General features: G+C 37.5%; 1 protein-coding gene across 3 annotated transcripts; it reads right to left on the bottom strand.

The window, feature by feature from the left end:
- Window positions 1-540: 540 nt before the first annotated feature.
- On the bottom strand, window positions 541-11,558 carry atp5mc3a (ATP synthase membrane subunit c locus 3a). 3 transcript variants are annotated; one of them, XR_013816933.1, is made up of 6 exons: window positions 11,482-11,530; window positions 11,233-11,302; window positions 4,852-4,926; window positions 3,329-3,504; window positions 830-1,229; window positions 541-774 (listed from the first exon to the last, which is right to left on the bottom strand). XR_013816933.1 is itself a non-coding variant. In XM_079822454.1 (5 exons), exons 2-5 carry the CDS (start codon window positions 11,269-11,271, stop codon window positions 1,115-1,117), a joined length of 405 nt encoding a protein of 134 aa, XP_079678580.1. In that variant the 5' UTR covers window positions 11,272-11,302; window positions 11,482-11,558; the 3' UTR covers window positions 542-1,114. The 3 variants fall into 3 exon arrangements, 1 of the variants encoding a protein (XP_079678580.1); XR_013816934.1 differs by having other exon boundaries at window positions 541-764; XM_079822454.1 differs by having other exon boundaries at window positions 542-1,229; window positions 11,482-11,558.
- Between the last annotated feature and the right edge of the window lie 647 nt (window positions 11,559-12,205).

The following is a 12,205-nucleotide window of genomic DNA, read 5'->3' as shown; positions in this document are numbered from 1 at the left end:
TACACACCCAATGTATGTGTGTTGGTATGTATTTTATATATATATATATATATATATATATATATATATATATATATATATATATAAAAACGTTTTTAAACTCGTTCTAACTCGGATTTAATACTTGATTTTGTAAAATATTTTTTATAATATATTGCAAAATAAACAAAACGATAATACATTACATTAAGGTACCATTGGTTAATATTAGCAAATTAATTAATGAGCTACACATTTGTTACAGGTTTTATTATTAACCTTTGTTATGGTTAGCTAATAAAAACACAACTGTTAACTGTATAGTTCAGGTACCATTAAACAATATTAACAAACATAATATTTTGATCTTAATGCATTAGTAAATGTTGAAATGACCAAGACTAATAAATACTTTTAGAAGTATTTTCCTTTGTTAGTTAATTTTAACTAATGAGAGCTGTATGTACTTCTCCCCAAAACAAAAGTTGCATAACTTGATTGTTAGTAAAGTATGTAAAAATAAAGCATATGAATATAAAAATGAAGCAGACACCACAGAGTTACGGTAAACTGATCTAAATTTATTTAGCGCAATTTACAAATGCAATTGTGGCTTTTAATTGGCTTACAGCCAATTGCTATAAATTTACAGTCCATTAACCAGCAGTTTAACCCCTGAAAACATCTGAGTGGACCCTTACAGTCTTCACACACTCACACACTCACACACTCACACACTCACACACTCACACACTCACACACTCACACACTCACACACTCACACACTCACACACACTCACACACTCACACACACTCACACACTCACTCACTCACACTCACTCACACTCACTCACTCTTCTGATGTACAGAAAGTGCGATCAGGTTCTGGTCTTCCACGATGAGGTTCAGGTGGATACTCCGGTAGCACCGATGGAGCTGTTGCTGTTCTTACTTAATGGGCATGAACCGGATATGGGGGTTAAATAGTTAAACATTTAATTGTTACATGATTTCTTTTAACACAGTGGACTTCATACTTTTTTCCCTGCGGAGACCAACAGCAGACGTTTTGGTAGCAACAGCAAAAATACATAGTCATAACTGCACTAACTGCGTTGACATATCTAGCAGATTTTTACATGGCGAACAGGATCAGGAAAGCCACCATCAAACAGAAGAGCCCCATGGCTTCAGACAGAGCAAACCCCAGGATGGCGTAAGAGAAGAGCTGCTGCTTTAGAGACGGGTTCCTGCAACATACAGGAAACACACTGCGCTTTACTACAAGTTACATGCAGAGACATTTGCAAACAGTTTTTTGAAAACTAGCAGTTTCCATCCAAAGTTGTGAATTTAACTTATGCACAACATTAGGATATTGCATAAAACATTAGTGAATAAAGCAACGTTTCCATCCCACGTGGTCAAGAGGAGAAATCTTCACTTCATGGCTCCTCATGACGATCAAACAAACATCTGAGATGCTGTGATGCGATTGGATAACTGGACTAACCGGTGGACCAATCACATCCTCTGCTGACTCAAGGGATTTATTTGGTAAATGTGTTTCCACCGTAGCTCATGCGCAGGTCATAAAAAACAAAAAGTGCTCCGCCTCAGCTGAGCGCATGAGTTTATGCACATTTTAAGAATCCATGCACATCTTGGAATTTCCATCCAGTGTTTTTTATGCGACGTCCCAAAAAAAAAAAAATGGATGGAAACGTCGCTAGTGAAATGTACAAACACTTATAAACCATTAACCAGAGGAAACATTGGCAGGAACTGAAATACAGCATCATTCAAAAGCAGAATTTAATAATAAATCATAGGGCCCTAAATATGTAATTTTGTTAAACTTTTAATAAATTGTTTCATGATTTCAATTAATTAGACATGCTTTTTGATTACTAAAGATTAATTTAACCATTACAATTTTTTTCAAATTAAATTTAAAAAACGTAATCCAGAAAAATTGACGGAAATACAGAATTTGGGGGGAAAAAAATAAAGATTTCATAGGGCCCTAAAATACTTATAAACCATTAGAGATAACATTGGCAGGAACTGAAATACACTATCACTCAAAAGCATGGGATTAGGAAGATTTGTTTTTAAAAATAAATAATACTTTTATTCAGAAGGAATAAATTCAGTTTATTTAAAGAGACATAAAAAACTTATACATGTTGCTAAAAAGTTCAATTTCAAATAAATGCTGCTTCTTTTAACTCATTTGAAAAAACAAAAAGTATCAAGGTTTCTACAAAAACATGAATCAGCACAAGTGTCCATCATCACTGATAATAATCAGAAATGTTTCTGGAGACTGGAGGAATGATGCTTTGATCACAGGAATAAATTACATTTTGACACAGGCTCACATAGAAAACGGTTCGTTTAAAAAGGTTTTTTTTTTTTTGCACAATATTGCTGTTTTTACTGTATTTGATCAAATAAATGCAGCCTTGGCAAAGATTTTTGTTTTTATCTTGCCAACCCTAAACTTCTGATCGGCAGTAGGGCTGGGTATTGACACAAATTTCACAATTCGATCAGATTACATTTCACAAGCTTGCGATCCGATTTCGATTCAATATCAATATATATTTTGGATATACATCTCAAACACTTAAGGATGTTTTTTTTATAATAATAAAGTTATAATACTAACTTTACAATTACATAATATTTCTACTCATTTTTGAAATAGCCTATAAATATTTCAATGGTGGATGTCATAAAAACCTTAACAGAAACACGCATTAAATATGGAAAAACATCATATTATATTAAATATGTAACATGGTGCATATATTTACCAAAACGCTCCTCTAGAGTTAAGCTGAAAACTGAGTTTATGGACACTGAACAAAATAAAAATGCATAATTCTCTCGTCTCAGGGGGATATGTACCATAATTTGAATATACTTCCGGGTTTCTACTGATACAAAGCCTAATGCTAAATCACTGAAGTTACCCTTTAAGCTGACAATTGAGTTTATGGACACTAAATATGTTTTTTCCGAGATAAACATTGTGTGACACAGTCACGTCACATTAAACGGTGCCAAAAAGGGTTTTTTTTTTTTATTTCGTAGTAAAATGGATGTAATTTGAAATCTGAGACTTTGTTTCATATCAAAAGTAAAAAAAGCACAAAGATTAATGCGATTTATTGGATGGGAGGCGTTGCAATGCTCCGTTCATTCATCAACTGAAAACAGGATGACTAAAGGATTCTTGGGATTTAAGAATCGATATCGGTTCATAAAAGCGATTAAAATCGAGAAATCAATATTTTTTACACCCAGCCCTAATCAGGTGTGTATTAAGAGTGCATCTGACCTGGCGTATCCGATGATGAGGCTACCGAACACGGTCCCGATTCCAGCTCCGGATCCAGCCACTCCCACAGTGGCAGCTCCCGCTCCAATGAACTTAGCGGCGGTGTCGATGTCTCGGCTCACAGCGCTGGTCTGGAAGCTTCTGAGGAACGCCTGAGGCAGGACAGCAGCACTGACCTACGAGAGCAAGAGAGGACTCACATGACCTCTACATGACCTTAGTGTGTTCAGCCACCTAACGTCCTTTAACAGCAACAGAGCTAAAACATGGTGTCAGCTTCAATATGACAATCACATTTCTCACCAGAAGGAATAATTGTTAAAGGGTTAGTTCACCCAAAAATGAAAACTCTGTCATTAATTACTTACCCTCATGTCGTTGGACACCCGTCAGACCTCCGTTCATCTTCAGAACACAAATGAAGATATTTTAGTGTAAATCTGATGCTCTGAAAGGCCACTACAGTGGTTCTAAAATAACTTTATGAATCGGCGAGAATAGTTTTTGTGCGCAAAAAAACCCTAAATAACGACTTACATAGTGATGACGATTTCAAAACACGGCCTCATGAAGCTTCAAAGCGTTAGGAATCAGCGAGTCGAATCATGATTTGGATCGCGTGTCAAACTGCTGAATCGACTCACTGATTCCTAACGCTTTGAAGCTTCATGAGGCCGTGTTTTGAAATCGGTCATCATGATATAAGTCGTTATTTAGGGTTTTTTTGCACACAAAAACTATTCTCGTCACTTTATAAAGTTATTGTAGAAGCACTGTAGTGAGATGGACTTTGTAACGACGTCTTTAGTACCTTTTAAGGGTCTTGAGAGTGTAAAGTGCCATTGTGCCAATGGAGGCCTTTCAGAGCATCAGATTTACACTAAAATATCTTCATTTCTGTTCTGAAGATGAACGGAGGTCTGACGGGTGTCCAACGACATGAGGGTAAGTAATTAATGACAGAATTTTCTTTTTTGGGTGAACTAACCCTTTAAGTTTATGAGAAGCATGACAAAACATTTACATTTTTTACCATATAGGGGTTATAGTTCACTCAAAAAACATTCTGTAATTTCCTCACACTCATATCCTTCCAAACCCATGGGACTTTGGTTCATCTTCTAAACACACATGAAGATCTTTTTAATGAAAGCTGAGAGGTTTAAGTCCCGCCAAAGAAAGATGAGGAAACTAAAACTTATAAGGGCGTTGTAAAATGAACCCATATGAATCTTCAAGTCTTGGACACAGATACGATCACTTTATATGATGAACAGATTTAAGTTAGGCTTGGAAAGACATGAGGCTGAGCCGATGACAAATCTCATTTTTGCATGAACTATTTCTTTAACACGCTTGCAGTGGATCAGAAGAGCTCCGTATCAAATCAAGTTGATAAAGTTTTGACTAATGATGCTTTGTATGTCAACTTCATCTCAAGCATGACCATCAAGCCTGCAAATAAAGAGTTACCATAAATGAAAGGAGCTCAACTGAGAGGCAAAAGCAGGTTTGCCACTCACCTCTGGTTTGACCTCTGGTCTGGAGAGTACAGCAGCAGAAAGCGGCCTGTACAGGGACCTGGAGCCCGCACGCACCTACAACACACACACACACACACTGACTTTATAATAGAACGAACTAGACAGCTGCCAAACAAGGGGTGAATTTGAAAGAAACAGTATTGAACGGTTTTCTGAAAGGCATGTATGCTGGGAACAAGCAGGTTTCAAGAGTTATGGCTTAAGATTCACCGCAAGAAATGTGTGCATTCGAAACCTTATCCTGCGGAGCATCAACAAACTGTCCGGCTACGTTCACACTGAGACTTAAGGTGATGATACATGGGGCAACTTTGAGCAATGTTACAAAGCAATGTTGGTTGTCCACTTTCCCATTGGGAATGGGCAACAAATTTCTATCTGGATACATGTAGATCGGTCACGGTTTGTAAACCTATACGAATAGAACATGTATGAATGAGAACATAAAGTGCAGGACGTGCTTTATGTAGGCTAAAAGAGTTATTAAGCACAATGAGCCATGAAAAAACCATAATCTAATCGAATTGTGAGACAAGTGAAGATTCACAGTTATGACTAACTATCTGCACAAAGTTTGAGACTGACCTGTTAACTTGTTAGGGCATTAGGCCTAGTCCTGGATTTACTCCAAATGTTACACAGTGAGATTTTCTATGGATGTTTTATATATTAATGGATATATATAGGCCTATTAATGACATTTTCTACTGAGATTTCATTTTACTAATAAAGTTATAGCCTACAAATCATTAGAGTGAACTGACTTGGTAAATCAAGCTCTTGTGGTGCCCCCATTCGTTTCAATGTTTCACACTTTTTGGACATGCACATCATAATAGACTTGTTTTACAAAACTAAGAATTTTCCCATAAATGGGTCCTATATCACTGAAAATGGGAGAATCTTAGCTTTAATGTGGTATATGGCACATTATCAGAATAATAATGGTTAAAATGTTTTACAATTTCAAAAATAAGCTTGATTTTAAAATCGGAATTTCTCAAAATCATGATTTTCTGAGGCCGAAATTCAGCTAACTTTTGACATAATCTTACTCAGTCAATATTAAAGATATCAAGGTTATATTTTCACAGAATGTTCTTTACATTATGTAGGATGATTTTATGTATAAAACAGCGAATGACAAAAAAAATGACTTTAGCTGGGTTTTCACAGACAGGGTCACATATTACATATTACGCAGCGCCTGAAAGTAGCCCAGCTAGGTAACTTTCAATGTGACCGGTACTAAGTTTGTGTAGTTGCAGAGAAAGTTTCAGGCTTGCAGCCGACAAATTGTGTTGTGGATTTAGCTGTGTGATTAGCCATGGTTGTGTGTGTTGTAAAGGGCTGTGATAGTAAGTTGAAGGTGTAACTACCACCATGTTTCACAGAATACCAACCAATCATTGCGCCGCTGCAGCCGTGGTACGGCCGCGAAGATCCGCGACTATTACGCAGGAATGATAATCAATATATCGCACAATATATGTACTAGGGATGCCACAATTCTCAATATAATATTGAACCGTTCGGTATAGCATTCACGGTTCAATGCGCACTTGTGAATTAGGGCTGTGCAATTAATCGAATTTCGATTTCGATTTTGCCTCCCAACGATCACCAAAATAGTACAATCGAGAAAATACGATTATTCTGCCATGTTCAGTTTTGCAAGAACGCTCTAATTTTGTCTTGCGTTCTGAATGAAACGCGCACGCGCTCATCCGCCCCTCCCGAAGCCACAAACTTTCTCAGATCTTGAGTCTCGTGTGCATATCATCCGCTGGAATTTAAAAACTCGGCGCGAGTAAAGATGGCAGAAGGAGGGCAGTTACAGCAGCGTTTGGTGAGCAAAAAAGGCAAAACCAACTCCGTTGTCTGGGAACAGTTTGGCTTCGAGGAATCAGACGACGAGCAGAAACATGCTAAGATTTGCTACATGGTAGTGGCTGCAACGCAAGGGAACGCCACGAATTTGTTTAACCACTTGAAAATTAAACAGAGTGACCTATGACAATCTAATATAGAAACAAAAACTGACGAGAGCAGGGGTGCCGTGTAAACGTCCTTTTTTCCCCTCATATTTTTCAAATAATTCTCTCTTTGTAAACTTTGTTCAATGCATGCGAGTGCTGCCGTATGTTTGAATATGACCAGCCATTTTCACCGTCGTCACCCGGGTTTAGTGCCAGAAGACGCGAATGAGAAGCCGCGCGCGCTGTGAGGAAATGTGTCTCTGTGCGCTCCACTCATCCGAGAGCGCGCACACGTCTCTCAGCGCGCACATATTGAGTTCTCTTTCAAGTCTTGCTCTTGAACGGACAAACTCACACAAAACGTTTGTCAACATGTCCATCTTGATGAGTATCCTAGCAGACATAGTCTGTATATGCCTTAAGTGAACTTTATACAGTCGATAAAGACGACGCATATCCGACCCGGATTGAATAGCTTTTGTAAGTTTAATAGGATTCATCTTTAATTTATGCACTCAAATATGCAATGTTATTTTACATTTGATACATTTCTGTACCTGAAAACTAATGTTAGACGTACCTGAAAAGCATATCTAGCCGAACCATATTGTTGATCTTAATTATTTGTGGTTATCATTTTTACGTGAATACTTTTATACTTTGATTTGAATACATGTTATATTATTTTAATAGTTCAAAAAGTACAACAAATGTTACAATTTCAATTGAATTGTTGAAAGGTGTATTTTTAATAAATACAACACATTCCCAAAGTCATGTGAAATAATCGTGTTACATAATCGTGATTTCAATATTGACCAAAATAATCGTGATTATGATTTTTTCCATAATCGAGCAGCCCTATTGTGAATTGCGTTTTTTTCGGTTTTGCATTTAATTAATTATTTTTAGTGCTGTCAGTTAAACGCGTTATTAACGACGTTAACGCAAACCTATTTTAACGGCGTCAATTTTTTTATCGCGAGATTAACGTTCTTTTTGGTCTAACAAACTTTGTAGTTTTTTCACATGCTGTTGCAACAACTAGTAACGTTAGAAAAACTACAACACCACTCCGGATGTAGCTAGACCGGAAACAAAACATCAGGCACGCTGCGGCTGCCCGCACTCGTTTGGGCCATTAAAAGAGTAGACGTGGATGGCAAGCGTGAGACGGCGAAATGAGAAACGTATTATGCCATGGTTTAACTCAGGGGTCTTCAACTAAAAGTGCTTGTCTTGAGCGCTGCTTTCTGCTCTGATGGTGCATTCACACCAGACGCGAATGAAGCGTTTTGCGCGAGTAATTTAAGTCAATGCAAAGACGCAAATAGACATTCTGCGGCGCGGATTAAGCGGCGTGCATGTCGCGTCATTCGCGTCCGGTGTGAACGCACCATCAGTCTCTTCTTCACTGCATGCTTGACCGCGCGTCTGGGTCTGAACGTAGTAACTGAGCATTGCAACGTTAACTGTTTCATTACGTCAAAAGGCTTCGCGGTCCGGATTCGGACCGGAGTCCACTAGTTGGCGACCCCTGGTTTAACTGCACTATAGGCGGAGTCCTAGTTTACCTTGCATGTGCACTTTGTAATTTTATTTTGTATCACCCTGTTTTGATCCCTTAGAAAGGGCTGTTGAAGGGGCTGTTTGTGCAACAAAGTATTTGTTTCACCCTTTTATTGATGGGCAGTGTTACATTGTGTGAGATTATTTGCTCCAAGTGAGAATGTTGGTGTGAAATCGAACACTAAAGTATGCCAATGTTGTTTTCAATAAAACAAACATTTGAACAAAGCAAGCCGATCCACTTTTCTATGTTGATAAGAGCATTAAAATAAGAAAAAATAATGGGACAAAAAGAAATCAAGGGACATTTAGAATAAATAAAAATGTGCGATTAATTGTGATTAATTGTGAGTTAACTATGACATTAATGCGATTAATCGCGATTAAATATTTTAATCGTTTGACAGCACTAATTATTTTTCTACAAATTCTATAATTTGCCTCCATCAAAATATACTGAACAACGCGACATACATCACATCACACATTAGTGGAAGAGTTATACTCACGGAACACTATAGATATTCACAATCACCAAAGTTCATTATATGCATGCGTTTTAAAGCCTTGCCGGTTAAACATTTCATTCGCGTGCTCATGCACCATTTTAACATGTGCTTTCCCGAGCGTGCGCACTAAACGCCTGTCAAACACGCGATTACTGGACTAAATCTTACTGCTCTAATACTGTCAAATACACACAAGGTTAACATAAACACAGTCGGTTATGTCTAAAGTGAAAGTAAAATCGGTGTGTGTCTGTATATTAGATGCGTGAAAGTCTTAAATTGACAGCAGCGCAGCCTATAGTGAACACGCTGCGCTTGTCCTTAAAGGGACAGTTCACTCTAAAATGATGTCATTATTTACTCACTAATGTTGTTCCAAACCTGTATTAATTTCTTCTGTTGAACACAGACAGCTGATGGTAGCGATTTACATTATTATTATTATTATTTCCTACAATGGGGACCAGCAACTGTTTGCTTTCCAATATTCTTCAAAATATATGTTATGTCCAACAGAAGAACGAACTTTATTCAGGTTTAAAACAACTTGAGCGTGAGTAATCGATGACAGAATTTTCATTTTTGAGTGAACTATTCCTTTAGTGGTTAATAAAATAACAAAAGACAAAGACAAAATCATTCACGGCTCTTGACTGAAAAACTAATACCAGTAGCTTTAATAAGAATCAATGTATATTCTATAGTGAAGTCTATGTAGTGTTTTATTTTTACATTTATTAATTCAATTTCATACTTAAATGCTGCTGTACAGCTCTGAGCTGCCAGTGTTAATCTTTATAAATATATATTTATTTTATATTATACAGTACACTAGGAATGTGTACAAGGTTTTTTAAAAGTAAAGTTTAAAGTTTAAGTAAGGTTTTTCAAGTCTTTAAAGTAAAATAAAGAAAGAGTATTGCAATAAAAAAAATATTTTTTCCTCCTTAAGCTCTTGCTGTTTGGCTAAGAATAGAATAGCAAAAATCTGATGCGACTAGCCATCAGAAACGAACCGAAAACCGTGGTAAAAAAAAAACCGAGGTATGTATTAAACTGTGGACTTCAATCCCTACTTTGTTCCTACATGAACTGCCTACCTCTTTGCACTTCAACAAAAAAAAAAAAAAAAGACTTTGTGGTATTTGGCATATTTGTTTTTGAGGGGTTATTTTTCCTGTAAAGATAGAGATATATATCGTATATCGAGATATATTTTTTGCTCCATATCGCCCAGCCCTAGTGTATATGACAGTTCGAGTGTGAAACAAGACAAGAAAAAACATGCTTGAGCGCATGTTTGGGTGTGTGTGTCAGACAGCGCGAGACTGCAAGGAGTTGTTCTTCGCACGTTATTGCGTTTACAAACTCTTTTTAACGTCAAGAAAGTCACATAAGTAACAGTCGTGTGCTCAGTCTATTCTCTGCTGTATGCGTCAACCTAAAACGTGCACTTTTCACAATGTTGAAGTAGCTTATTAAAATCATTCAGATATTGCATACCCTTGCGATATATACATTTGCGATATTTCGGTATATTGCGCAGCCCTATTCAGGTGTGTAAAATCTCTGTAGTGACTCCCATGAGTGCAGAACTTGAGTGAGGTAAAAGTCCCATGAACTCTGATCTGACCTTTTAGACTGCAGTCGTATTTACAAAACAGCCGACCTGTATCGAACTTACAAATCACAAGTAATCTGATCTATATGTGGTGCTGTCATTCACACAGTCATGACAAAAACTGTCACATCTGAGCAAAAAAATCAGATTTGTTTCCCATTTACCTGCAGTCTGAACTTAGCCTAGACTGGCCTGGAATAGGGTCAGTCCCACGAGAGGACATCCTGTGAAGGAGCACCATAGTGCCCTTGATAAAGACACCCGTCTCCTCAGGTTACTGCCAATGAAAGGCCTTACCCCAAGTTACTTTGGAGGATACCAACCAATAAAAATGAACAAAACCCCTTTGATAATGATGATAGAAAGACAGCTGCCATCTTAACCGCCGCAATACAAGCCAGACTAGGCGGAAGAACACTTCCCACGAACGCAGATTAATGTCTTATTAACGAGCACATCGTTTGACCTTAACTTTTCAGCGTTTTGCGAACTCAAAAACTTTGACACTGACAAGAAAAAGGTCAAAGGTAAACTATAACCGCGCGTGACGTTTCACGTTAACCCTTTAAAATCCGTCTAGGAATGAATGAACCACTGACGGCAAGCTCAACCTGCAGGCCGAACATCAACCAAGCACAGTTTAAGGCACAGCAACACTGCTTGCGAAGGCAACAGCACTCACCAGGGCGGGTGTGGAGACGAACTTTGCGCAGGTGAACATTTTGGGATGTGATTTTGGGCGGCCGGGACTTCTGCAAAGACAAGATATAAGGTCAGAATAGATTCATATGAAGAGCTTTAGAAATACAGCCGCCGTACGCCACAAACACGGCTCCTAGCAATATCCCAGCCAAACGCGCAACTCTGCGTTCATTCAGACGGAGGATGAGGGAAGGTTGTAGATTTATGTGCTCGGAATGAACGCACTCACCGAAGGCAGAGGTCGAACCACTGGGTGTACTGCGCCTGCGCACAACTGACTCTGCGGAATGACCCGGATGTTGGTGTGACGTCAAAACAAGGTCGTTGCTTCCGAGCTTTATTGGAAAGAGCTCGGAGACAATTCAATATGCTACAAAAATCCTCTTTTTTTACATAATTACGTCGACGTTATCATAATATTGATGTATTAACTATAATTGCATTTTTGTTTAAAGATCGAAAGCAGCCTTAGAGCTTTTCATATAGCCTAATGAACGATTTATTTATTTATTTAAAAACCGTATATAAATTGATTTAATTATTGTTATTTTAAAGATACATATACACAGAAATATATAACAAATTACAAGTGGGCACACAAAAAGAAAAAGATGTAAAACGAAATCAATAATATTTGATGTTTTCATAGCTTTTTTTATTTGAGGATCATTTCTGTTAATGGCGGCATAAAAAATGTTTGAGCTGAATGTAAATGTGGATTGCAGAACTTGACTGCCTATAATAAAACATAAAATGAGTAATTGTTTAAAGAAAATAAAACTTTTTGTACATCATCCAGTGTTGGGTAAGTTACTCTAAAAATGTAATTTATTCCTATCGACTAATTACATCTTCAAGAGTGTAATTAAATTACTGTATTAATCATAAAAGTATTGGGTTACTTATTACTAATTACTGTCTAAATCCCATATCAACCTCAACAAGGAGACATG

The sequence above is a fragment of the Gobio gobio genome (assembly GCF_949357685.1).
Source record: "Gobio gobio genome assembly, chromosome: 7".
Classification (NCBI taxonomy): Eukaryota; Metazoa; Chordata; class Actinopteri; order Cypriniformes; family Gobionidae; genus Gobio; species Gobio gobio.
Note: the sequence above shows the minus strand (reverse complement) of the source record. Positions and strands in the feature narration are given on the sequence as shown.